Source organism: Parathielavia appendiculata (assembly GCF_033297405.1).
Source record: "Parathielavia appendiculata strain CBS 731.68 unplaced genomic scaffold N657scaffold_26, whole genome shotgun sequence".
NCBI classification, from domain to species: domain Eukaryota; kingdom Fungi; phylum Ascomycota; class Sordariomycetes; order Sordariales; family Chaetomiaceae; genus Parathielavia; species Parathielavia appendiculata.
In genome coordinates this window covers 88,157-112,311 of record NW_026944245.1, presented here as the reverse complement: position 1 = coordinate 112,311, position 24,155 = coordinate 88,157, and the positions used below count along the sequence as shown (strand labels likewise).

The following is a 24,155-nucleotide window of genomic DNA, read 5'->3' as shown; positions in this document are numbered from 1 at the left end:
ACCATATTTTTCAACTCCGTACCGAGAACAGAGAGGGGTGAAGGATTTGTCTGAAATGACTCTCGTCTACCTCTTTCGGTGACATCTACCGGAGCAACCTGCGTTAACGGGAAGGAAGAGCATGCTTCGATTGCAAGATCTTTTACCGCGTGGGGTCTGAGACTCCACGCGAAGCGGAGCCTAATGCGACAACAGTATCAGAATACTGTATACTTCGGGTTGGAGGCTCCGCGCCATGGCCGGGGTGATTTATCTGATCCGATGTGGACACACCCTCCTTGATCCGATCCATCTTCTCCCGAGGCACTCCACCGATGTTCGTGTGTCTGGTGGGCTGGACAAGGCCGACTGTGGCCCCTTGCCGATCTCGCTGCACATGTGTGCTCCTCCGGTTCGAGAGGATGGCTCTTGCGCCTCGAGCGGCTGCATGATGTGCCTTGCAGCGCGTCATACTGTACCTCAACAGCCCGCAGCCGCTGTCATGTGGGTATGCTAGTCCCGAGAACCAGGCTCCCCTTAAGCCTGCTGAAGGAAGTCTTCTGTGGATCTTCCTCGTGCTGGATTTGGCAGTTCGTCCTTCCACGACCGCCGGGTTTTTCCCGAAACCTCTCATACGGCATCTCCATTCAGATCGGATACCTCCCACTGTCCAACAACCCGCTTGACTGATTTTCGGACCACTGAATCCCGTAAGTCGTGATGGGTTCAATACATGTGTGTGAGAGCCTAGAGAATGGGCGGCTCGATATCCAACTCGATATCCAGGACGATATCCAGGACGAGATCGGCGAGCGACTGCCGGCGGAGACGAATGGTCATGGCTTGCCATCAGTCGAACTAATCGCTGTCGACTCGGATCTGGTCTCGGTCTCAACACCAACATCAGTAAGTCAAGAGCTTCTGCTCTTGTCCTGGCTCATGGTCCTCCAAAGGACTCGGGAAGACAGTCAGATCGGTTATGATTGGGCCTACAAGACCTCGGATAACGGGGCCGATGATGAGACGGCCAGCACAATGCGATTCTCTGTAAACGAGGTTATGCCAGACTTCGACAGCAGCGTCGAACAGTCTGCTGCGGCCATCTCTCGCCATATCGCATCGGCCTCGCCAAGGCCTACCTCTGCCTCCCCTGTCTCGCTTTTGTTGAGCACCGGTCCGTTGGCCCAAGCAAGCGAGAGCAAGGAAGTGGGTGAACCACATTAGTTGTTTTGAGGCAAGGATACTGACATCAACCACAGCCTTTGCTTCATATTGAAGTGCATTTCGATGAAGATGGGCACCTCAACATCAACCCAGTCTGGCACAATGAGTCCATGCTCCCGTTCACCGTGAGGTGGCATGTCGAGTCGCTGGCCGACACAGTCAAGCTGTGCATGGCAAACACTGGTGCGCCAGTACGGAGCCTCTTGGGCCCAACCAAGCATGACTTGGACGCCATATGGGGATGGAACCACGAGCTGCCCCCTACCAACGACTTCTGCATGCACGATGTCATATCCGAGCGGGCACAGCGGCACCCGGACAAGGAGGCCATCTCGTCTTGGGACGGGAGCCTCACATACGGGCAGATCGACCGGTACTCGACATATCTGGCCCAATTTCTGAGGAATGAACTAGGTGTCCAGCTGCAAGACTTCGTGCCGCTATGTTTTGAGAAATCCAGATGGACCATTGTTGCCGTCCTGGCTGTCATGAAAGCAGGGGCAACCATGGTGATGATGGACCCGACACTCCCACTTGCCCGCCTTCAGAACATGAAGGAGCAAGTGAGCGCAAAAGCCATGGTCTCGTCACGCAGGCAACATGACCTGGCGAAGTCTGTTCTGCCAGACGGAAAGCTTCTGGTTGTGGAACAGGAGACGTTTGCAGATATGCCAAACCCACAAGAAGCGCTGCCTCAAGTCCCAGCATCGGCTCTCATGTACATTATATTCACATCAGGGAGCACCGGCACTCCGAAGGGCGTCAAGATCTCCCACCAGACCTACTCGAGCAGTGCCATCCCACGGGCCAGAGCAGTAGGATACACAGAGGAGTCGAGGGTGCTTGACTTTGCGGCATACGCCTTCGACGTCAGCATCGACAGCATGCTGCTGACCCTCGCCAACGGCGGCTGTCTCTGCATCCCATCGGACGAGGACCGACTGAACGACATCAACGGGGCAATGCGGGCCATGCGAGTCAACTACGCGGGTATCACACCATCGGTGGCCCGCATCTTGGACCTAGACCTCATTGCATCCCTCGACGGTCTTGGTCTCGGAGGCGAGGCCGCCTCGGCGCGAGACGTCAACCTTTGGGGCCAGCTCACACGCATCATCATCGGATACGGCCCCTGCGAGTGCACCATCGGCTGCACAGTCAATAGCAGCGCCGCCAAGGGCAGGGACTACATCTCGATCGGGCCGGGCAACGGGGCGGCCATCTGGATTGTCGATCCCAACGACCACGAAACCCTGTTGCCGGTCGGTGCGGTGGGTGAGCTGCTCGTCGACGGCCCCATTGTGGGACAGGGGTACCTGAACGACCCGGAGAAGACGGCGGCGGCCTTTATCGAGGATCCGTCTTGGCTCACCGCGGGCCACGGGAAGTACCCTGGCCGCCGTGGGCGTCTCTACAAGTCGGGGGACCTTGGGAAGTACGACCCTGATGGCTCGGGCGAGATTGTGTTCGTTGGGCGGAAAGACACCCAAGTGAAGCTGCGGGGTCAGCGGGTCGAACTCGGTGAAATCGAGAGCCAGCTGAGAGCCAGACTGCCCCAGGACACCAACGTGATCGCCGAGGTGATTGTTCCCCAAGGGTCCGCTCAAGGACAGCCCACGCTGGTGGCCTTCATTGCGCCGCGGTCGACAGCGCACGGGAAAGATTCCGACTTGGAACATGCCCAGTTACATCCCGAGCTCGCCTCGGCGCTGTCTAAAGCCGACGCCGAAATAGGCCAAGTGTTGCCGCGGTACATGGTGCCTACCGCTTACATCCCGGTCAACAGGATTCCGACCTTGATCTCTGGCAAGACCGACCGCAAGAAATTAAGACAGTTTGGCGCGACTGCCGATTTGCGACAGCTGACGGCAGACCAAGTGGCATTAGCGGACGATGCTACCCCTGAGTCCAACAACCGGCCCCTGACTGAGATGGAGCAACGGTTGCGGGAGGCATGGGCCTTGACACTGAAGCTGGACGCCGCCAACATCCAGCCCAACGACAACTTCTTTGCCCTGGGCGGCGACTCCCTGGCCGCCATGCGCCTGTCGTCGGTTTGCCGAGACCAGGGCTTCGATCTCAGCGTCATCAGTACCTTCGGGAACCCCACCCTCGCTGCCATGGCAGCGGTTGTCGACAGTCTCGGTGCCAACAAAGAGGAAAGCGAGAGGCCTGCGTTCAGTCTGATTCCGCAGCCTGCCCACATCGCCATCGAGGAGGCAGCTCAGGTCTGCGGGATAGACCCAGCCAACATTGAGGATATCTACCCCTGCACCCCTACGCAGGAGTCCCTGTTCACCTTCTCCATCAAGTCTGCCGAGGCCTACATTGCCCAGAGAGTGGCATGCATCCCCGATCACATCAGCATCAACGACTGGAAGGATGCATGGGAGACTGTCGTGGCAGCAACCCCTATCCTCCGATCTCGCCTAGTACACCTCCAGGACCATCCTGGCCTCAGCCAAGTCGTGCTTAACCAGCGCATTCAGTGGCGTCATGTTGCAACAGAACTGGAGCAATTTCTCGAGGAGGACAGGAACGACAAGATGAACCTCGGACAAAGCCTCGCCCGGTATGCTGTCGTTGATCCTCCCTCCTCCCAGGACAAGCGATACATGGTCTGGACGCTGCACCACGCCGTCTATGACGGATGGTCGGAGCCACTCATCCTCGAGAAAGTCCGCGGCGCCCTTAACCACACCCAATCAAGAAATCCTTCTTCTCCGAGCAGCACTATGGGCGATTTCGTCAAGTACGTCTGGGAAACAGACGAGGCCGGCATGCAAGACTTTTGGCGACGCGAGCTGCAGGGCGCCGTCGGCTCTCAATTCCCACGCGTGCCCTCGCGCGACTTCCTCCCGAACCCAGACACCATCCTCGAGCGCCGCATCCCCTTCTCGGCCCTCACCATCGCCGGCCTGCCGTTCACGCTGGCCACCTTGATCCGTGGCGCTTGGGCCCTCGTGGCCTCGCGATACTCAGGTAACGACGACGTTGTCTTCGGCGAGACGCTCACAGGGCGCGACATTCCTCTTCCGGGCGTCGAAGCCATCGTCGGCCCGCTCATCGCCACCGTCCCCATCCGCGTGCGCGTCGACCGCTGCGGCGACGTGGCCTCGTATCTGCAAGCCATCCAGCAGGGCACGCTCGCGCGCACCCCCTACCAGCACATGGGCATGCAGAACATTCGCAAGGTCAGCCGCGACGCGCAATACGCCTGCGAGGCGCCCACGGGCTTGGTCATCCAGCCTGCGCCGGAGCACGAAGCGGGGAAGGAGCTCGGCTTTGTCCTGGGGGATGTTGTTCGTGAAGCGATTCACTTTAACCCGTACCCGCTGATGCTGGCGTGCGGGATCGAGGTGGACGGGTTTAGAGTTTGTGCTAGCTTTGATAGCAGCCTCGTCGGCGTGTGGCAGATGGAGCGCATTCTGGCGCAGCTCGAGACGGCGTGTGCTGAGTTGAGTAAAGATTTGGGAAGGAGGCTTGATCAGGTTCCATGTCTCCCTTCTGCCGAGCTCAACCAGATCTGGAGTTGGAATCGGGACCCTCCGTCATTGGTCTTAGATGCGACGACTGGGAGACTGCGGACAGATGTTACTGCTGTCAAGCCGGGGTCTGTTTATCAGCCCCGAGTGGTTGTCCCTTGGGTGTGTGATCTGCGGAATCCGTCCATACTTGCGCCCATCGGATGTCCCGGCGAGATGTGGCTTGAAGGGGACTTCTTGGCTGGCGATGGCGTTGTCGAGTCGCCTACATGGCTTGTGGCCGGGGCATCCCAATATGCCGGACGAACAGGCAAGGCCCAGTCAACCGGGGACATTGTCAAGCTTCAAGAGGACGGCACCTTGGTCTTTATTGGCCGCAAAGACATGAATACCTCGGCCCAGGGGCACGCTGCGGACCTAACCGAGCTTGAGGTGCACTTCAAGAGTTACCTCGATGCAGATGTTCGAGCGGCTGCAGCTATTTCTCGGCCCCAGGGGTCGCCCAAGCAGGAGCTGGTTATCTTTGTGGAGCGACCGCAGGGTTATGGGACCAAACCCAGTGTCGATGTCATGTCAGCCAAGCACACCATCGACGTCTTGGACAATGTGTCGATAGACGTCTGCGCCGCGGTTCCCGTCGGCCTTGCTTCGGCGCTCAAGAAACTTGACAAGTTTGTCCAGAACTCTCTCGCCTCGCACCTCGTGCCCTCAGCCTACGTCGTCATCGACAGGATGCCCGTTCAAGGAGAGCAGGTCGACCGAAGCCTCCTTCAGGAGCTTGCATCCAAAATTCCCGGTCAGGCACTCGAACAGCTCCGCGAAGGATTTCAGGAAGCGTGGAAGACGACCATACCGACACAACCCACGACGACAACGGCCGCAGAAGACATCTTGCAGTCTGGCTGGGCCAAGATCCTCGGGCTCAGCATCAATCAGATCGATGTCGATGACAACTTCTTCCGTCTTGGCGGCGACTCGGTCCTGGCCATGAAGCTGGTCTCCCTTCTACGGAGTCAGGGCCACGGGCTGACCGTGGCCGACATCTTCCGCCACATGCGTCTCGGCGACGCAGCTAAAGTGCTCAAAGTGAATCAGTATCAGAAAACTAACGGGACCACTCGAATAATGGCGGCACGCGAGCCATCGCCGCCCGAATATCAACCCTTCTCGCTGCTGACCCTTGAGGACAAAGAACGATTCGTCACTGAGATAGTACGTCCGCAACTGGGCGATGCGACCTGGTCCGTCCAAGACGTGTATCCGGTGACGGATCCCCAAACTCTCGACGTCATGGCCACCATTCAACCGCCACGGACATCACTCCAATACACCATGTTGACGTTTGACGAGGGCGCTATCGACCATGAAGGGCTACTCCAAGCTTGCAGCAAGTTGGTCGAAGCCCACGATATCCTGCGTACGGTCTTCATCCAACACGACTCTAGCATCTACCAGGTTGTCCTTAAGGACCTGGAGATGTCAATTGCGATCCACCAAACCGAGGCCACGGACATGGAGCAATCGGCCAAGGAGCTTTGCGTCTCCCATATCGAGTCCGGTGCCTACTGCCTCGGCAGCCCCTTCCTCCACATGTTCCTGCTCGAGAACACCGCCGGGCAGTCCTGTCTGATTATTGGACTCTCCCATGCGCAATACGACGGCGTCTCCCTCCCCAACCTTCTCCGCGACTTGGAGACGCTTTACGCCGGCAAGGCCCAACTTCCCGGACCAATCCCGTTCTACTCCTACCTCCTCCAGATCCACAATCCGGACTCCCTATCCAGAGCTCTCACCTATTGGCGCACCCTCCTCTCAGGCGCCTCCCTGTCCGTCCTTCCAGGCCAGACCGCCACCACAAGCAGCAAGGCGATTTTTCGAACCACCCCAGTCCCCAAGGAAGTCAGCCTCCCTGCCCAAGCGGGAATCACAACAGCGACACTCCTAACCTCGGCCTGGGCGCTGCTCCTGGCCCGCCGCCTGCGCACGCCCGACGTTACCTTCGGCGGCATCACGTCCGGCCGGACGCTCGAGACCTTCCCCGAAGCGGAGAACGTCATGGGGCCGTGCTACCAGTTCACCCCGGTCCGCGTCACCTTCCAGAGATGGTGGACGGCGGCGGATCTGATGGGGTTTGTGCAGCGGCAGGGGGCCGAGAGTATGGCCTGGGACTGGGTCGGGTTCGGGAAGATAGCGAAGGAGTGTGGGTGGTTGGATTTTACTAGTGCCGGGAATGGTGGGGAGAAAAAAGGGGTGGCGTACTTTGACTCGGTTGTGCATCATCAAGACTGGGAGGACTTTGATGTCATGAGGTTTGCAGGCCGGGAGTGCAAGGTGGGGATTGTGAACCCACATGGGGATGCCGCGTCGCCGATGAAGATTGTGTCGTTTGTTAAGGGGGGGGCGATGTATGTCGGGGTCGTGGGAGCGGAGGAGGATGAGAAGTTGGTCGAAAGTGTGTTGACAGAGTTGGCAGCTGTGGTGGGAGAATTGGCGAGGGGTGAAGGAAGTGGGTTGTTGGATGAAAAGGTATTTATGAGTGCTTAGTTAGTAGAGGGAAAGGAGGTAACAACTTACCTTAAGAAATGAAGGAAGGCTCAGATTGATTTTGACCTCATGGACTTTCATTATTTCTCTAGTGGACTTTTAGTTTCACTTCTCAACTTTCAGTTCTCGTGCAATGCGATCAGTTATTTGCTTCCATCTGTTGAATGGCCGTACTACTGTCCAAAGCTGTTATTGTTTATGTTGCCCGCGCCCTTTTCCCCATTTCATTCCCGCCCCACAAAACGCCGCAATTTTGTTTACCAAAGAATGATAACTTAGTTCTCAGACATATTACGCACTTCTAGCCGCTTTAAATCTTCGAAGCACTAAATATTGATCTACATGATCCCATTCATCACTCTGCCACCGTCTGATGCATCACATTCGCCCTATAGCCCGGCGATTTCTCAAACAACTCGTCGTGCGTTCCAGAGTCGACGCATCGCCCGTCCTCGATCCAGAAAATGCGGTTCGCCTTGCGGATCGTATGCAGACGGTGGGCGATGGCAATGACAGTGATACCCCTCGATGCTTTCTCCAAGCCATCCTGCAGCAGCCGTTCTGACTCGGCATCCAGGGCGCTGGTCGGCTCATCCAGGATCAGCAGTTTGGGTTTCCTCACGAGCGCACGCGCAATCGACAACCTCTGCTTTTGACCCCCCGAGAATTGGGACCCGTTCGGACCGCATAGAGTCTTATAGCCGTCTGGCAAGGCCTCAATAACATTGTGGATGTTGGCGAGCTTGCAGGCCGCCACAACCTCGTCCATAGTCGCCTTGTGACCAGGCCGCGCACCTAACCCGATGTTGAACTCGATGCTGCCCTCAAACAGCATGCTCTCCTGTGGGACCAGGGCGATCGAGTCGCGGAAAGCTGTGTCCCGGCTCTTTGTCACGTCGACGCCATCGATGAGGATAGCACCCGACTGCGGCGTGTACAGCCGCTCAACCAGCGAGATGATGGTCGACTTGCCGGCACCGCTCGGCCCGACAAGAGCGCAGAAACTGCCTGGCTTCATGTCGATGCTCAGCCCCTTGAGCACCTGGGCGTCTGGCCGGGCGGGATAGGAAAAGTAGACATCGCGAAACTGCACGCTGGCGGCTCGACTGTTGCTTGAGTGATGAGGGAGGCTAGAAGCTTCGAGGGACTTCTCTTCGAAGGAAGCATCGGACTTGGTAGGGGACGAGGGAGAGTCTGCGCTGCCTCCGGCAGCCCCATCAGCACGAGGAGCCGCCCTCCCCTGCATCCCGTCGGACCCAATCTCGATTAGCCCCAATATCCTTGCCATGGCTGCACGGGCACTAGACAGCTCGGGCGCCAGGGCAAACATTTGGCTCCAGAGCAGTGCGCTGACCAGCAGCGAAAACACGACAATCAGGAACTGCGCCGTCGAGACGTTCCCAGCAATGATCTGCTTCGCACCCCACCAGTACGCCAGTGCATTCACGCAGTTCCCCAGGAAGTAGGTAATGGCCTGGCACAGGCTGGCCTGCACCGTTACCCTGAGCGTCTCCTTGCGTGGGCCGCTCAGACTTCGACGGTACGTGCGAAGCGTCTCCTCCTCAAGCGACAGCGCGGCGATGGTTTTGATCGACGAGATGGCTTCGGTGCCTATGTCCACGGACTTGGTATACGCACTCTCGTGGCGCTCCTCGAACTTGCCCAGGACGTGCAGCTCCATGAGCCCCGCGCCGAGGAGCAGCGGCACAAGTGCCAGGCACACGAGCGCGATGCGCCACGAGATGATGTGCGTGAGCACGATGGCCGCGACCATGTTGACGGTGATGGAGAAAAGCGTGCCGATGACGGAGCCGCTGAGCCCGGCCAGGGCGTTGCCGTCGCGCGTGATGTACGACAGCAGCACGGCTGGGGTACGGCCCTTGGACTGGTGCCACTGGATGTCCTGTTCGAAGAGGGAGCGGAACGAGAGCACGCGCACCGAGTAAACAATGCGCTCTGTGACCCAGCCGAAGCCTGTCCAGCTGACGGCGTTGGCGAAGAACTCGATGATGGCGAGCACAAAGAACATCAGACCAAAAAAGTCGCCGCTTGACCGGATGCTGTCCGGGCTACGGCAGATGTTGAGGCTGTCGACCGTGTTTCCAAAGATGACGGCCTCGCCCGAAAATGCTCCGCCGACCACGACGGAGCCGATGAGGGCGAGAGCGATGACGAGAAGGTGCGGCCGCACGGCCGGGGCGTACCCTTTGACTAAAGCCCACAGGGACTTGGACGGTGTCTCACGCTCCCCTTCTTCCCCGTCACCCTCACCCCCATTGGCAATAAATGGGGCGGGAGCCTCGCTTATCGAGGTGCGATTCCCATGCTTCTCGACTTCCCCGTCCTCGGCATCACTGCGTGATGTCATGCTGGCAATGTCCAATTCGCAATCGTTTAATGACCTTGCAGTAGTGGCAGTCTTTTCTTTCTTGGGAGCGAGGGTTTGCAACCTGACCAGCTCGGCGTAGGACCCGTGCTTGGCCATGAGTGTGGCGTGATTACCTTGCTCAACGACCTGCCCCTTATGCATCACGATGATGTTGTCCGCCCCGGTGATGGTCGAGAGGCGGTGGGCGATGGTGAGCACGGTTCGGCCGGTCGAGATGTTGGCGATGGCCCGCTGGATCCGCTCCTCGCTTCTCGAGTCGAGCGCGGCCGTGGCCTCGTCCAGGACGAGAACAGCAGGATCCTTGACCAGAGCCCTGGCCAGAGCCACACGCTGTTTCTGACCGCCGCTGATCAGCCGCCCGCTGGATCCCACCACCGTGCCGTATCCGTGTTGAAGTCGAGTGATGAAGCCGTCGGCGTCGGCAAGCTTTGCTGCGCTTTGCACCAGTTTTACAATCTCGACGACATTGGCGCCCCGTTGCTCCGCAGCGGTAGCGAGATCTTTCCCTTTCCTCACCTCTGCAGCCAGGTCTGCCAGGTCGGAGCCGAGGAGCTTCGTCTTCAAGTGCTCATGGGCGGGATTGCCTGAGTTGATCAAGCCATGTGCGATGTTCTCCAACAGGGACCGGTCTAGGAGAGAGGGCTCCTGCTGCACCAGACTGATGAAGCTCCTCAGTTCACGGACGTTGACGTCGCGGAGGTCATGGCCGCCGAACAGAACGCTGCCGCCCGTTGGATCGTACAGTCTCGTCACCAAGGCCGCGACGGTGGACTTGCCGCTTCCTGACAGACCCACAATAGCGGTGTGCTTCGATGCCGGGATGCTGATATTGATCTTGTCCAGGACAGTTATCTCGGGCCTGGAGGGATAGCTGAACGATACGCCCTTCAGCTCGAAGCCCAGACTTAACTTTTCCGTCTGCTGTGACAAAAGCTGGACGCCTGATGCTGCCGTCCCGTCGATCTTGGACTCGCGGTCCATCTCCTCGCGCAACTTCCGGAACGAAGCAACGGCAGCCACGAAGAGGTGGACAAAGGGCGCGACCTGGCTCAAGAGCAAGGTAGCTGTAACCGTGTTAGAACACGTAGAACCTCGGAGAAGACTAGACATGGAGGGCACTTACCCTCAATCAGAATGAAGATGACAGTGAACGTGTCACCAACTGTAGCCCCCCCTGACTTCTGACCCGCAGCATCGGCAATCCGCCTACTCCCCTGCCAGAACGCCAAACCGTTCGCACCGTATGCGATGAAGTACAGCACACCAGACTGTATGCCCACGGCCGTGGCTTTCTTCACCCCCTCGCGCTTCGACGCAGACAGCGCCTCGGCGAACTTGCCCTCCAGCCGGTTATTCGCCCCGAACGCCTGCACCACAACGACATTGGACAGTGCCTCGGACGCAATCGACGCAGCCGTGGCCGCGTGGTCCGCCACTAGCCCAGAGTACTTCTCAATATAGTGGCTGCCCACAAACGACATCAAAAAGTATGCCGGCAACAGCGAGATAAGCATGGCAGCCAGCTCCCAGTTCTTGATAAAGGCCACAATGTAGGCCGTGACAAAAAACGACACGCTCGACAGACAGATTCCGACCTTCTCGGACGTGCCAGACCGAATAGTCTGCACATCCGCACTGAGGCGCTGCGCAACCTCTCCCGCTGGCAAGCCGTCAAAGTACGACGGCTCCTGCGTAAGCAGCCTAGCAAGATAACGCTCGCGTAGGCGCTGGGCCAGGCGCGAGCCGTACAGTGTCCAGCATGTTAGGTGGGCGTAGATGGTGACGAACTGGGCGATAGCCAAATAAAAGATCATGAGGATCTTGTCGTTGACGCTGCGCTGGTAGGCGTCGGCCGTGGCTGGGTCCACCGAGGATCCGGCCTCCTCGACGCACGTCACCTCGTTAAAATCGTTGAGCAGCTGGCCGAAGAAGATGCCAATCAGGGGGAAGGGTACGCCTGAGGCGATGGCGCACACGATGGCTGCTGCGAGCGTGGAGAGGTCGAGCTTGGTAGGGTTGCCGGCCAGCAGCAGGCGGCCGTAGCCCGAGAATGTGTTGACAGCCTTCATGGTGATCCTAAGTCGACGGTGTCCGGACCTGCTGCCGTGTGATGTCCCTCCTTCTTTCCTCTGGACCTTGAGATGAGAGGTCTTGGAATGTTGGCCGTCAACCAACGGGGTGTCATTAGAAGAGACTGTCGGAAAGGGTTTAGATCATATTCAGCCGACATCGGGCCCGGATGTATTAGACATTAGACAGGGGAGGGGTGCCCTTGTATTGTGTGGGGCGTGTGAAAGGACAACGGGTGGTCAAGACTGACTCCACGCATCTCCGCCCATGGTTACGACACGGCACAGTCGTGCGATCCCTCCCTGGTCCCTGTGACCCTCGAGCAGACCGCTATTTCTGGTAATGCGACGCCGTCCTTGATGCCGAAGCAAAGCGACAGAAGCCACGACGCCACGTCGAGGATAGAGACCATGAGCGCGAACAACTGGCGGACGGCCGCCGATCTTACAGCGAGGAATTTGGACTCCAATCATGAGGGGCGCAACGGGTAGATATTGTGTATACAGCATGAACTTGGGCAGTTACCACACTTTTCTGCGGATGCTGCACCCTAAAGCTTCGCATTCCATGCCGCGCGATCGGCCGACTCCAACGGCTTCTCCCTCCCATCCCAAAACAACGGGCATAGCTGGAACCACTTTTCCCTGCTGCAGATGGAGTGTACCGACCGCTTGTGGCCCAGGTCGACGTACTTGCCGATCGTGAGACCTTGCGAGTTTTCGTATGAGAGGATGATGGCGCCCGAGGCCTTGGGCTCTCCCACCACGTTGGCCGTGCGCGGGTCGTCGAGAAAGCAGTAGTGGATACAGCTCGAGTACCACGCCGTAACCCGCTTCGCGCCACGGAACGACGCGTCACCCACGAGCGAGTGCCGCCCGCGGTCGTAGTGGCCGGCGTCCCAATGCGCTCCGTAGTGGTCTTCCTGGGGAAGGGGGAAGAAGTGTCAGAGTTGCTCAGGCGAGGACTTGGGAAGAATCAGCGACTGGATGGGGCCTACCTTTGCCCAGTAAAGCTCGAAATAGGCAAACCGAGAGTCGTCGAAGCGCCCAAACAGGCAGAGGACATGCGGGTCAAAGTGCAGCTTGCGCAGATACTCGCGATGCTGGTCGAGTGTCCCTGTTTCGTTCCACCCGGCCGCAACGCGCGGGTCGTTCTGCCACTTATTGAACAGCTCCAAATGTTCTTTGTTCTGCCAGTCCACCGCTTCGAGAGAGAAGTGCGTGTCGAGCTCGGGAACGTAGCGGCTGTAGACAATGGAGCCAGGCTGTGGCTTCGGCCGACGTATTGGATGGCGGGTGAAGACAGGCTCACCATCGGGAAACTTGTTCGTGATTTGGAAGTTCTCGGGCATGATGGGGAAGTCGGCCAGGGACTTCAGCAAATGGCTATCCGTGCCATCTCCCACCACCCAAATCGGGCGGGGGCCCATCGGTGAGGCAGCCCCTTGCCAGAAGGAGCTTCGGAGAACCAGCAGCTCTGCTTCACCGGTCACGACCGGCATCTTGGTCCCAGCGGGTGGCCCGCGGGCGTCCCAGCGCGGCTTGGGATGCTCAATGGCCAGGCCCGTAGCAAGGAGCGTGTCCTTGAGCAGGTCCTTCCCTTCACCAGCGAGCGTCACCCTGAAATACTCGTGTGTCGGGTATGCGAGGTAGATGGCGTGAACTACGTTCCAAACCGGCCCGAGCGAGGGGGCACCGGCACCGGTCCAAGTGAAGACGGTCGAGGGACTCCGGCGGGCGCGGGCCCAAGGGCTGTTGTCGGCGATGGGCGGGCGCTCATTTTGTGGTGGCGGGGTCAGATCGAGCCAGAAGAGGGAGTCGATATGAAGGGGCTCCTGCAATGGACGTCCATGTTCGGGCTGCTGCTCGTCAAAGGTCAAGACGAGCTTGGCTGGTATTGATTGGGCGACAGTTTGAACGCGGTATGATGTCAGGAACGGATGTGGCAGCTTCACCGGAGGGTAATTACTGGCCGGCGTCGACGTCGGTGCCATGACGGTGGTAATTCTGATTTTTGAGACTGCAATGGCAGAAGGAGAGGAAAGCAAGCTCAAACAGGAGAAGGAACCACAAGTCAGTGGATAATCGGCAACAAAGTCAAAGGAAACTGCCGGCTCTCACATTGTTTAGGTACCGATATCGCATGAAGGTACCGACAGGGAGGAATGGTTCCAATGCCGACCCGAACAGGGGGCGGAGGTGCGGTTCCAGGCCCAGACGAGCCGACGCCAGTACGGATTATAAGAACCGATCCCGGGAGAAAGACAAGACTTCAACCTAAGCAATTCCAAGAGCGTTGCGAGCTCCACGTACCCGGTACCCTCCCTCTCGAGATGTCTCTGAGAACGCAAAATCTCCAGTTTCAGCACTTCCAGGTGTCTTTCCCGGCCGAGCACATTGTCCAGGTCACTATCAACCGACCCGACAAGCTGAACTGCATCAACAAGGCCACCAGCCGTGAAATAGCCGGCATCTGGGAGCGGTTCGACCAAGATGAGAGCCTGTGGGTTGGCATCATCACGGGCGTGGGGCGCGCGTTCTGCACAGGGGCCGATCTCCACGGTAAGTGCTCCGTTCCGTGGTGGGGATGTGGTGCTCCACCCTCGGCTGCAAAATTTTTATCAGATCATCAGATCAAGAAGCAAAGACGAGGTTTCCCCGGCTGACACATGCGCAGAGTGGAACGCCATGAACCAGGCTGGGGTGGTCAACGACATGGCAGCTCCGGGCCTCGCTGGACTTCCGCGGCGGGCAGGCAAGAAGCCCATCATTGCGGCCGTCAACGGGCTTTGCATGGGCGGGGGATTTGAAATGGTGGCCAATTGCGACGTGGTAATCGCAGCGTCGTCGGCCGAGTTCTCGCTGCCCGAGGCCAAGCGTGGCATTGTGCCCGTAGCGGGGTGTCTTCCTCGGCTGGCTCGCACCATTGGGTTGCAGCGGACCATGGATCTCGTGTTGACGGGCAGGAGCGTGGATGCCAGGACGTTGAGCGAGTGGGGACTGGTCTCGCGTGTGGTGGATGCGGCTGCCGACGGCGGCGTTGCGCGTGCAGCGATCCAGGTCGCGCAGGAAATGTGCCGGAACAGCCCGGATGCGCTCATTGTTGGGCGGGTGGGAGTCCGTATGGCCTGGGAAAACGGAAGCGTCGAGGATGCTGTGTCGGCATTGGACCGCGACTGGTATCCCCGGCTGCGGGAGGCGCCCAACTTTGCCGAGGGAATCCGGGCGTTTGGGGAAAAACGTCCGCCCAAATGGCTGGACTCGAAACTGTAGGTAGTATTCCACTCGGCTAAGAAACTATCGGATGCGAATTGCCTGATGGTCCCTCGTCAACTGCAGCTGGCATGGCTGCTGTGTCTTGGTTGTCGAATCGAAAGTGGGCTCTAAGCGAGCCGGGGCCAACAACGTGAAAATTTTCATCTAATCTGATGGATTGATTAGATCAAGCCTAGCAAAGTGGGGGAGGCGCTCTTGGCCACCCCGTTGCAGAAAGATGCCAAGAATGGCAGGTGGAATGAGCTTGAGTTGTTATGTAAAATCCACCACCGTGGTAGCTCAAGAACGAAGCACACTGTGTACACACACTCGAGATACACCACCGATTTCGGGGACGTGACAGACAAGAATGGCACGATCTAATCTTATCAGATGCAGGCAGGCTTGATAGGAGAAAACGGAAAAACGGGACAGTCCCGGGCCTTCATCGGGTCGGGAGAGCTGCAGCTTTGATCAATTGATACCACCCTGATCCGACCCAACCTTCTGGTTCTGTTTACCTTACCAAACTTCAATCCCTTCTTCCTCTTTTCCAGTCATTGCGACTCTGAGTGTCGTCTGTCTCGGTCCCCTCAGAGCAAAAACCAAAATGGCGCTGCTGTCTAGTGTGCGCGCCAAGCTGGGGCGGGCGTCGACAGAGGAAGAGGGCAAATTGCCGGTCGTTGTCGACACCACCGGAGAGAAGTCCCCTAGAGATCCCGAGATCAACGATGCGTCTGCCGTCAATGGCCAGGCTGATAGGCCCGGGAAGGACTTGCAGGAGGGTGTACGGGAAATCGAGGCCGTGACGTTGACCTGGAGCAAGACGACGCTGATTGCTGTCTTCATCAAGTGCGTCCCAACTTCTACCCGTCTGCGGGCGAATCGAAATGGCTAACCTCCTCTGTGCCTGTCCAGTATCTGGATGCTCTATCTCGTCAACGCGTTCCAGTACAACATTCTACAAAGCCTAGTTCCTTACGTCACGAGCGATTTCCAGGAGCACTCGCAGCTGAATGTCATCTACGTCGTCGCCAACGCCATCCAGGCCGCCATGTACATCCCCTTGGCCAAGGTTTTGGATGTCTGGGGAAGACCCACGGGCTTCATCATCATGACTTGTCTTGCTACCCTGGGCATGATTCTCATGGCTGCATGCCAGAATCTTCCCACTTTTTGCGCAGCCTTTGTAAGACTAGCTATCCGTTGCCTGGTTGTCCTGTTGTCTTCGTGAGCCTTTGCTAATAGTTATCAACTCAGGTTTTCTACCAGATTGGTTTCAGCGGCATCATCTTCTGTGTCGACGTCGTCACCGCCGACTCCTCCAAATTGAAGAATCGGGGCTTGGCCTATGCCTTCACCTCCTCGCCTTACATTATCACCGCCTTTGCCGGGCCAAAGGCTGCCGAGGACTTCCTCGCCAATGTCACCTGGAGATGGGGCTTTGGATGCTTCGCCATCATCCTCCCTTTCGTCGCTGCGCCGCTGTACTTCATGCTCAAGTTCAACCTCAAGAAGGCCCAGAAGCACGGCGTGCTCCCCAGAGAAAAGAGCGGCAGGGCGTGGCTGCAGAGCATTTGGTACTATACCGTGGAATTCGACGGTAGGTTGACTCTGAATCCAGACCTGTATAGAACGATTACTAACTTGTTGTCGTCCTAGCCCTTGGAGTCTTCCTCTTTTCTGCGGGTCTCACCGTGTTCCTCCTTCCATTTTCGCTTGCAGCCGAGGCCCCCAACGGCTGGGCGTCCGGATACATCATCGCCATGATTATCGTTGGCTTCGTGGTCCTGTGCGCCTTTGTCGTCTACGAGTGGCGGCTGGCACCTACGCCCATGTTTACCTTCGGCCTCCTATCCGACCGCACCGTGATCGGAGCATGCCTGCTCAGCGCAACATACCAGATCTCGTATTACTGCTGGGCCAACTATTTCAGTTCCTTCCTCCAGGCTGTCAACAACCTGGGCGTCGCCGAGGCCGGCTACGTCAGCAACACCTTCAGTGTGGTCTCGGGCGTGCTCCTGATCCTGGTCGGCTTCTCCATCCGCAAGACCGGCTACTTCAAGTGGCTCTTGTACATCGCTGTCCCGCTCTACATCTTTGCCCAAGGCTTGATGATCCACTTCCGGCGTCCCGACCAGTCGGTCGGCTTCCTGATCATGTGCGAGGTCTTCATCTCCATTGGCGGCTGCATCTTCATCATCGTTCAGCAGGTCGCCATGCTCGCCGCCGTCGACCACCAGCACGTCGCTGTCGCCCTCTCCCTCCTGTTCGTCGTCGGCACCACCGGCGGCGCCATTGGCTCGACCGTCTCGGGCGCCGTTTGGACAAACACCTTCTACAAGGCTCTCCAGGAGTACCTGCCCGAGTCGGCCCTGGAGAACATTGACATGATCTACGCCGACTTGACAACTCAGCTTAGCTATGAGGTGGGGACCCCTGAGCGGCTTGCCATTCAGGAGGCGTATGGATATGCCCAGACGAGGATGCTGGCTGCCGGCACATCTTTCATGATCCTGGGCATCGTTGCTGTGCTCCTGATTAGGAACATCAACGTCGCCAAGGTCCAGCAAGTGAAGGGTACCGTCTTTTGAGGTGATTGTATTCCCATGCATGCCCTTGAGGGCCATACTGTGAACTTGAAGCCGTTTGGAAAGGAGAAGGGGTAGTAGGCAGCGGGAGGAGAAATATGAGGAACATGATACCATGTAATATAGCGAGTACTTAGTCGTTCCGGTGTAACAATTACCCGGACGTATGCCATTTGGACTTGCCCCATGCAGGACCTGTTTCGCTTGTATACCTCCTCACTGCGTCATCCCTACGCCTGGAATGCTGTCCAACCCTGGTGAGTCCGTCAGCTCCGTCTCCTCTTACAAGAGGAGAATACACTTCAACTCACATCCGTCAACATGCTCTGGGATGTTCTGTGGGATAGTGCACTTCATGGCCTCCTCGGATGTTTGAGTTCGGAGCTCCTTGCAGACGGCGTTGCCGCAGCGGGCATCAAGGGCGCGTTGCAGGGAGTCGCCTTTCCAGCCAAACATGTAGTCGCCGTGCTGCGTATATCCAACACTGTGGATCCCAACTGTTAGCGGATGCGTCCGGTTAGCATCAATCTTTTCAGGGGTCATACGAATCGTCAGTGCTCCACACGAACGGCTGCGAGCCATCCTCTGGCCAAAGGTCCGGATCATTGAATTTGGTGGTCTGTTCACTCTTAGCTTTCTGTCACCACAATAAAGCGGAAAGGAAGACATACATCCCACATCACCTCGTACATCAGCTGGGGCAGCCGGACGGGATGAGTCTCAGGACAAGTGCCAACCGACTCAAAGGTTCCAACTGCTGGATAGGCGACGTGGCTCTTGTGGTCAGGGCTGTCAATGTTCTTGCCGTCCCAGCAAGTCGGGAACGTCACAGTGGTCCTGATACCGCCGTGGCAGAAGCCGGTGGGCAACGTCACGGAGTCGGAACCCGTGCAAGGAGCGCCGCCTTGGTCGTACTCGGCGCCCAGGCAGCGGTGGCAAAGCTGTCTTTGCATGCCCGTCCCCTCGCGCAGGCCGGCGTCTCCGACGAGCATGCGGAAGCCGGGTCTGAATGCCGTGACGGTGGTCTTGCCATCGTAGGGAGGGATGTAGTACACTAAAGGAGGTACCCAGGCCTGTCAGCGACAGAGATGATGGTCATGGAAAAGGGGGTAAAATGTACCTGTGACACCACCGTCCGCTCGGAGGCCGACATTCGGAAACTGACGCACCCGCTTATATGTTCCGTTACGGGCACGGAAATACAGGACGGCGGTCCAGTAGTTGGAGAAGTCCTCGGAGAAGGTGCAGCTGGTGCAGGTTGACTGCTTGACAAGGTCGTGGGTGGCTGGATCCATGCTGACCTTGAACGAGTTTCCTCCGACGATCTGGTGGACGTGAGGTGACTGCGGCATTCCCGGGTTGACCAACGGGTCCATACGCGCGACAACGAGCTGGGAGCAGCTGAAACGGATCATCTGCTGCGCTGCTGCCCCTTGGGCAAGCAGCACCAGTGAGAGAGCCTTGCACTTCATCTTGGTCTGTTGGTCGCGACGAAGGACTGCACGAGGCGACGCAGGTATCAGCCAGAGTATGGTTCTGAAGTTGGATGTGGCCGAACCAAGTTCAGTCTGCCACCCCCTGGACAGGCACAGTGCGGTCCTAAATAGCGAGAGTTCCATTCCGGTCGGGATAACGGGGCACCCAATGCCGTCCAACACCGAGAAGAACGGGGTGATCGGCTGCATGTGGATTAGTAGATTGTTTCTACCTTGTAGTCGGCAGTTGTCGTCCTTCTAGAATCTGGACTGGACATGGGTTCTTGGAAGGGCGTTAATATCGGTTGAATAGGTCCCCTCCCTCCTCCTCTCTCGATAAACAGGGATCGGCTACGCAGGCAATCTGGGAGAATGAGGCTAAACAAGACAGTCACACAAGCAGTATTAAGATTTCGCCGTATACCTTTAGTGTTGGAGGTCTCTCCGCTTTGATTCTAGGGTTATTTAACTGATTGGCTTCACATTTTGTGCTTTCTTTCCCTCAGCTGAGTTAGTCCAGTCATCGTCAACTAAGCCCCGCCTACAATGCGCGAGAACGTCGTGTCATTTGCCTTGAGCACGGTGGTGGCACACCTGCTCTTGTCTAAAGCATACGCCGCGAGGCCCTGCGGGAATTCGAGTGCAGGTTTCCAGTATCGCCTGGGCGACATGAGATATGACGGGCCAGACCCGAGCAAGAACAACGGCCTGGCCACCATCGCAGCGAGTTTGCAAGGCAGCACTGGAACTCCCTTGTTTGAGTGCATCGGACAGTGGCCTAAAGCATGGGAGGGCTGGTATGAAGACGGGAATAAGCTGATATGGGGCGACTGCATCTATACCGGCGCTGGCCTGGCCCAGGACAGGACTGTGTCCTTTGCAGTGGACTGGAAGAAGAGGGCGATGTACCTGGCACACACGTTTGCCTGCTCTGACAAGGAAGGGTGAGCGCCCTTTGTTGGGTCTCCGCAACCGACGCCTCACTGGCTGACTGATATTGAATGAAACAGATCCGACGGGCTGGCAATTGGGTCCATAAGCCTCGACCTCAACTGCACAACCGCAGATGACGGCAGCTTCTGTGTCCCCAAGAGCCCATCGACGGGTACTCGGCCGACGCTCACCATCTCCACTACACTTCTGCCGGCTCCCCTAGATGGGACTGTGGCATGCATAGACGCATCTACACAGTACCAGTCGTGGAGGCTGGAGAACTGGCAACGGCGCATTGAGATGGAGCCCGGATCCTCGCCAACCAATCCGAAGATTGTGTCTGACTCGGGTCCGTCCTTTACCCTTAGGAGCCTTGCCCTCGGCGGCGAGCTCAGCTGCGCAACATCCGGCCAGCAAAATGGCACATTTGTGGGCGCATGCAGGTTCGCGGACGCAGCAGCCAGAACCACGGGCGAGTTCTCCTTTGACCCAAAGCTGAACATGCTTGTTATCTCTCAGCAGTGGAGGTGCGATGACTCGTAAGTACCCATTACCACCACCCTTCGCGTAATTTGTCTGACTTTGGACCTTTCATAGGACATCATTCGAGACCGATGGCGTGATCTTCATGCAAGCATCCTGCGGGCGCGTCTTTAACAGCAACATGTTTATTTGTACTTCCAATCCTGTTTGGATTGGCACAGGAGTGGTGTAACCCAGGACTCCAAAGTTGGGCAGGCTTAGACTTCAGCATTTCAGCTGGTGTCCTTGAAAATCCGTCTCAAAATCCGTCTCCAGAATATTGCTTATGATAACCAAGAACCTTAGAAGTAGAGTTTGTTCTATAGTCAACACTTTGCTGAGCGATCATCTCATTATCTACTCTCATGTGAAAGGACGGCGGTGGCAATGGTCAGCTGTTCGTCGTCCGGTAACACAGCATGCGCCGCACACCATACAGCCCAATCACCCGCTTTATGCTGCTTATCTCGCCTGCGACTGAAAGCAAAGGTAAAGGTTTGGGAACTTTGCTAACTCCTGTTGGGTTGGTGTCGACAGCACGTCCAAGCTGTATTTTCTCCAAGTCCCTATCCTTGACTTTCAGTGACTGCAACCATTCTAACTACAAAGACTCGACAGATATGCGTCTATCAGTGCTAAGTCCCGACTTCCCAGACGGCGCTCCCACACAACTGTTTGGGGACCGAGCGTGGGGCATCGCGGAGTTGGACCTTCAAACCAGCGACGACACAGTCGACTTCATCTGTCTGTCGTACTCCTGGGGTCTTGGACGGACTCCCAGCCCATTCCATCCAACCGCGATGGTTTCGGACAGGACAGAGCCAGCCGTGTCAGCGATAATTATGCAGCGGCCGGCCTGCCAAAGGATCTGGGTGGATGCCTTTAGCGTGCCCGGCGAGGAGCACCCTGCCGAACGAGCAGCGACACTCGAGAGCATGGGATTCATCTACTCGCAAGCTATAGAGGTCATTGTTGTGCTTACCGAACAAGCATGTCCGGCCATCGAGCAAATCCGCCAGAGACGAGATCTGTTGCCGACACACCTCGGCCTGCTTGAGAAGGAGGACTGGGTCACCCGGGCATGGACATACCAAGAAGCTGTAAACGCTAAAAGGCTTTTCATCACCTGCGAAAACGCAGCCCACGGCACCATTGTTGACTGCACTGAGTTCCTGTCATACCTGGGCCACGCCCTCATCTTACTTCCGCTTCCCGAGCGCGCCGGTTATCCACGTCTCGACTCGTTCGAAGACGTCATGACGGACTGGAACGTCGCCGGATACCTGGAGCGGTCGGCTCTACAGGTTATGTCCGCTATGGACACCCGCTCTCAAACTCGGATTGAGGATCACTTCTATGCCATGATTGGAGCCCTGTCCAACGAGCCGGCCAAGCCAGTGCAGCTCTTAAGTCCTTGTGAGGCGTTCATCTCTCTGTGTGAGCGCAAGGGAGATTACTCGTTCATTTTCAGCTCGGTTGAGAGGGACACAACACTCGGACGGCGTTGGCGCCCCGTTGATGACCCCAAGCTTCCCGCAATCATCCGACTGCCTAGCTGGGGAAATGGTTTCCGTGGACGGGTCGATGATGGATGTCTCATCTTAGAAAACGTCGTCATCCTGAAGCCGGCACCTCCTCTGCCGCATCTCGACGCCTTCATGAAGGAATTTGTCGCCGGTTACCGACCGGACGGTGCTTATGCTGGTCTGGACTTCGGAGAGGCAGCCTTTAAAGTCCTCCAGGAATTGGGCTTTCGGGGGACTTCTGAGTATGTCAGCACGGGATATGGTTTTTTCTTTTGTCGAGAACAACTACCCCAGCTGGACAGCGTTGAAATTCTGGTCGCAGCGGGGATAAGGTGGTGTCTTGGAGCGCCGGGGATCGCCCGGTACACCCAGGACTCCGACAAGGATGAAGTTTCGTTCTACGAGCCGGGCGTCTTTGTTGGGAGCATGGTTGACCTAGAGGATGCGCCCACCATAGTCAGGCTGGTCTAGGCCGTTGCAGCGCCAAGGTACTTCGCAAAACTCCGGTCGTTGTCCTTGCCCTGCATATGCTGGGTCAGACCACCAGGTTCTATAGCTATTTCCATTATTTACCCGCTGTTCTACTTTTCTGCCTGTATACGCATTCTTTTATACGGTGCCCTAAATCAAGGTACCTAGGCTGCTAGAGCCTCAGAGCGTTGGTGGCTGTGCCAACCATCTTCGCTGGAGCTGAACTTGAATGGTTGGATGTGAGCTTTCTAGTGTGGCCTCGCTGCGGCACACTCCCAGTCAACCTCTATAGCATTCTGCCCATCCAACATTCTCCTCGACGGTTCCACTCCCAGCATTATGCCCGTGACTTGCCATATTACGGCATATAATCCTGATTATTTAAATTATCTATGAACACTACCCACGCAATACCCATTTCCAGCCTGCACAGGGGCAGCATAGGTGCGTATAAGGTGTCCCCCATTGTCGTTAGAACTGGAGGACGCCTGTGTCCTAGGAGGTCCTGCCAGGACATTGGACCGGGATACGCGTGGACGAAACGGATGGTACTAAGGCGCCCATTCCCCTAATAGAAATCGAGCTGCCTGGAACTGAAAGGTACGGTCGGCGGCGCTGGTGTCACGGCATGCAAAGACGCCTATGAAGGCTCGACTCCAGCCGCATCCTGCAAGCCATGAACGTAAATAGCGCCAGCCTCGTTGTCTGTCATCAAACCGCCATAGCTGACGGCTCAATTGCGCTCAGATAAGCGCGTAAAACGCACCTACACACCCGCACAAGAGAAAGGCGCCACGAGGGCGGGGGGAGGCACAACGAAACATGGCCCTGTCTGCATCCTCCGTTTATATGTAGCCCTGGCGCAGAGCGTCGCGAGTCCTGCTTAAAGTACAGCCCGCCCGCGACGTTAATCGAGTATGGGCCCTGGATCGGATTTTGCAGCTTCACCCGTTCCCTTCCTTGGCGTAACAGCCTTCGCTTCTTCGCAATTTTCGTTGTCTTGCTCCTCGCTTACTCCTTAAACTTTCTGGGATTGCACTTGCACCTCTGCCACTGCCTTCTCTTCCACACCCCTGAGCCCCGCAGTCTTCGACACATCAGAGCTACCACTGCCAACATGTCCCTGGCCACTATCACCTTTCCGAACTGGACACCCCCGGCCCTCTCCTCCCTCCACTTAGTCCCAACTGCACTCACGTCCGGGCATTCCTCCAGTCATGGTTTGATTTAGGAGCCTACGAAGGTGAAAAGGAAGGGTGACCGTGTTGTCTGATGGTTGAGGGTGGGAGTAAGTGCTGGTGAGCGCAGTGTAGTTTGCTGTCATTGGTCGAGTGGTAGTTATAGTGCTCGGAGCCAGAGGACATGTTTTCTAGTGCTGGTCGCCGTTGCTACCCTTGCTCATGCTGGCCTTGTCAGAGTCGTCCGTAGTGTCACGGGTAGTGACAGTGTGAGGTTCATGTGCGCAACTCCTGGTTCGACTGGACAGTTCGAACCACGGTCCCTCTTTTGAGGGTGTTACGCAGTGGTCAGTTGCGCCCACCCGTGACAGACGCCTCCATCAAGAACAAGATATCGAAATGTCGACATTGACGCCGGCACGAGGACGTGGACGGGGCTCGCGGGTCCAGGGGACTACAGGAAGACAAGGAAGAGGTCAGGGACAGGGAAGAGGTCAGGGACAGGGAAGAGGTC

At 57.3% G+C, this 24,155-nt stretch overlaps 7 protein-coding genes across 7 annotated transcripts; 5 read left to right on the top strand and 2 right to left on the bottom strand.

Annotated features, from left to right (window-relative positions):
- Positions 1–699: 699 nt before the first annotated feature.
- Positions 700–7,232, top strand: N657DRAFT_626727 (nonribosomal peptide synthase SidD; the record flags this gene model as incomplete). Its single annotated transcript, XM_062790799.1, has 2 exons — positions 700–1,185; positions 1,239–7,232. The coding sequence occupies 2 exons, from the start codon at positions 700–702 to the stop codon at positions 7,230–7,232; spliced, it is 6,480 nt and encodes a 2,159-aa protein (XP_062643246.1).
- A 355-nt stretch (positions 7,233–7,587) lies between these two features.
- N657DRAFT_658996 (mating factor A secretion protein STE6-like protein) lies at positions 7,588–13,684 on the bottom strand (the record flags this gene model as incomplete). The annotated part of the gene is made up of 4 exons (XM_062794944.1): positions 7,588–10,685; positions 10,745–11,697; positions 12,279–12,613; positions 12,689–13,684. The coding sequence occupies 4 exons, from the start codon at positions 13,682–13,684 to the stop codon at positions 7,588–7,590; spliced, it is 5,382 nt and encodes a 1,793-aa protein (XP_062643245.1).
- A 302-nt stretch (positions 13,685–13,986) lies between these two features.
- Positions 13,987–14,963, top strand: N657DRAFT_604445 (Crotonase-like protein; the record flags this gene model as incomplete). Its single annotated transcript, XM_062790170.1, has 2 exons — positions 13,987–14,252; positions 14,368–14,963. The coding sequence occupies exons 1-2, from the start codon at positions 14,024–14,026 to the stop codon at positions 14,961–14,963; spliced, it is 825 nt and encodes a 274-aa protein (XP_062643244.1). The 5' UTR covers positions 13,987–14,023.
- A 307-nt stretch (positions 14,964–15,270) lies between these two features.
- N657DRAFT_604443 (MFS general substrate transporter) lies at positions 15,271–17,728 on the top strand. The gene is made up of 4 exons (XM_062790169.1): positions 15,271–15,797; positions 15,864–16,134; positions 16,206–16,548; positions 16,608–17,728. The coding sequence occupies exons 1-4, from the start codon at positions 15,556–15,558 to the stop codon at positions 17,537–17,539; spliced, it is 1,788 nt and encodes a 595-aa protein (XP_062643243.1). The 5' UTR covers positions 15,271–15,555; the 3' UTR covers positions 17,540–17,728.
- Positions 17,729–17,752: 24 nt separating this feature from the next.
- N657DRAFT_581591 (uncharacterized protein) lies at positions 17,753–18,951 on the bottom strand (the record flags this gene model as incomplete). The annotated part of the gene is made up of 5 exons (XM_062789545.1): positions 17,753–17,790; positions 17,848–18,020; positions 18,082–18,155; positions 18,208–18,590; positions 18,657–18,951. 5 exons carry the CDS (start codon positions 18,949–18,951, stop codon positions 17,753–17,755), a joined length of 963 nt encoding a protein of 320 aa, XP_062643242.1.
- A 606-nt stretch (positions 18,952–19,557) lies between these two features.
- Positions 19,558–20,659, top strand: N657DRAFT_581657 (uncharacterized protein; the record flags this gene model as incomplete). The annotated part of the gene is made up of 3 exons (XM_062789554.1): positions 19,558–19,955; positions 20,022–20,483; positions 20,542–20,659. The coding sequence occupies 3 exons, from the start codon at positions 19,558–19,560 to the stop codon at positions 20,657–20,659; spliced, it is 978 nt and encodes a 325-aa protein (XP_062643241.1).
- A 201-nt stretch (positions 20,660–20,860) lies between these two features.
- Positions 20,861–22,550, top strand: N657DRAFT_626716 (uncharacterized protein). The gene is made up of 2 exons (XM_062790798.1): positions 20,861–20,955; positions 21,085–22,550. The coding sequence occupies exons 1-2, from the start codon at positions 20,886–20,888 to the stop codon at positions 22,461–22,463; spliced, it is 1,449 nt and encodes a 482-aa protein (XP_062643240.1). The 5' UTR covers positions 20,861–20,885; the 3' UTR covers positions 22,464–22,550.
- The last annotated feature ends 1,605 nt before the right edge of the window (positions 22,551–24,155 follow it).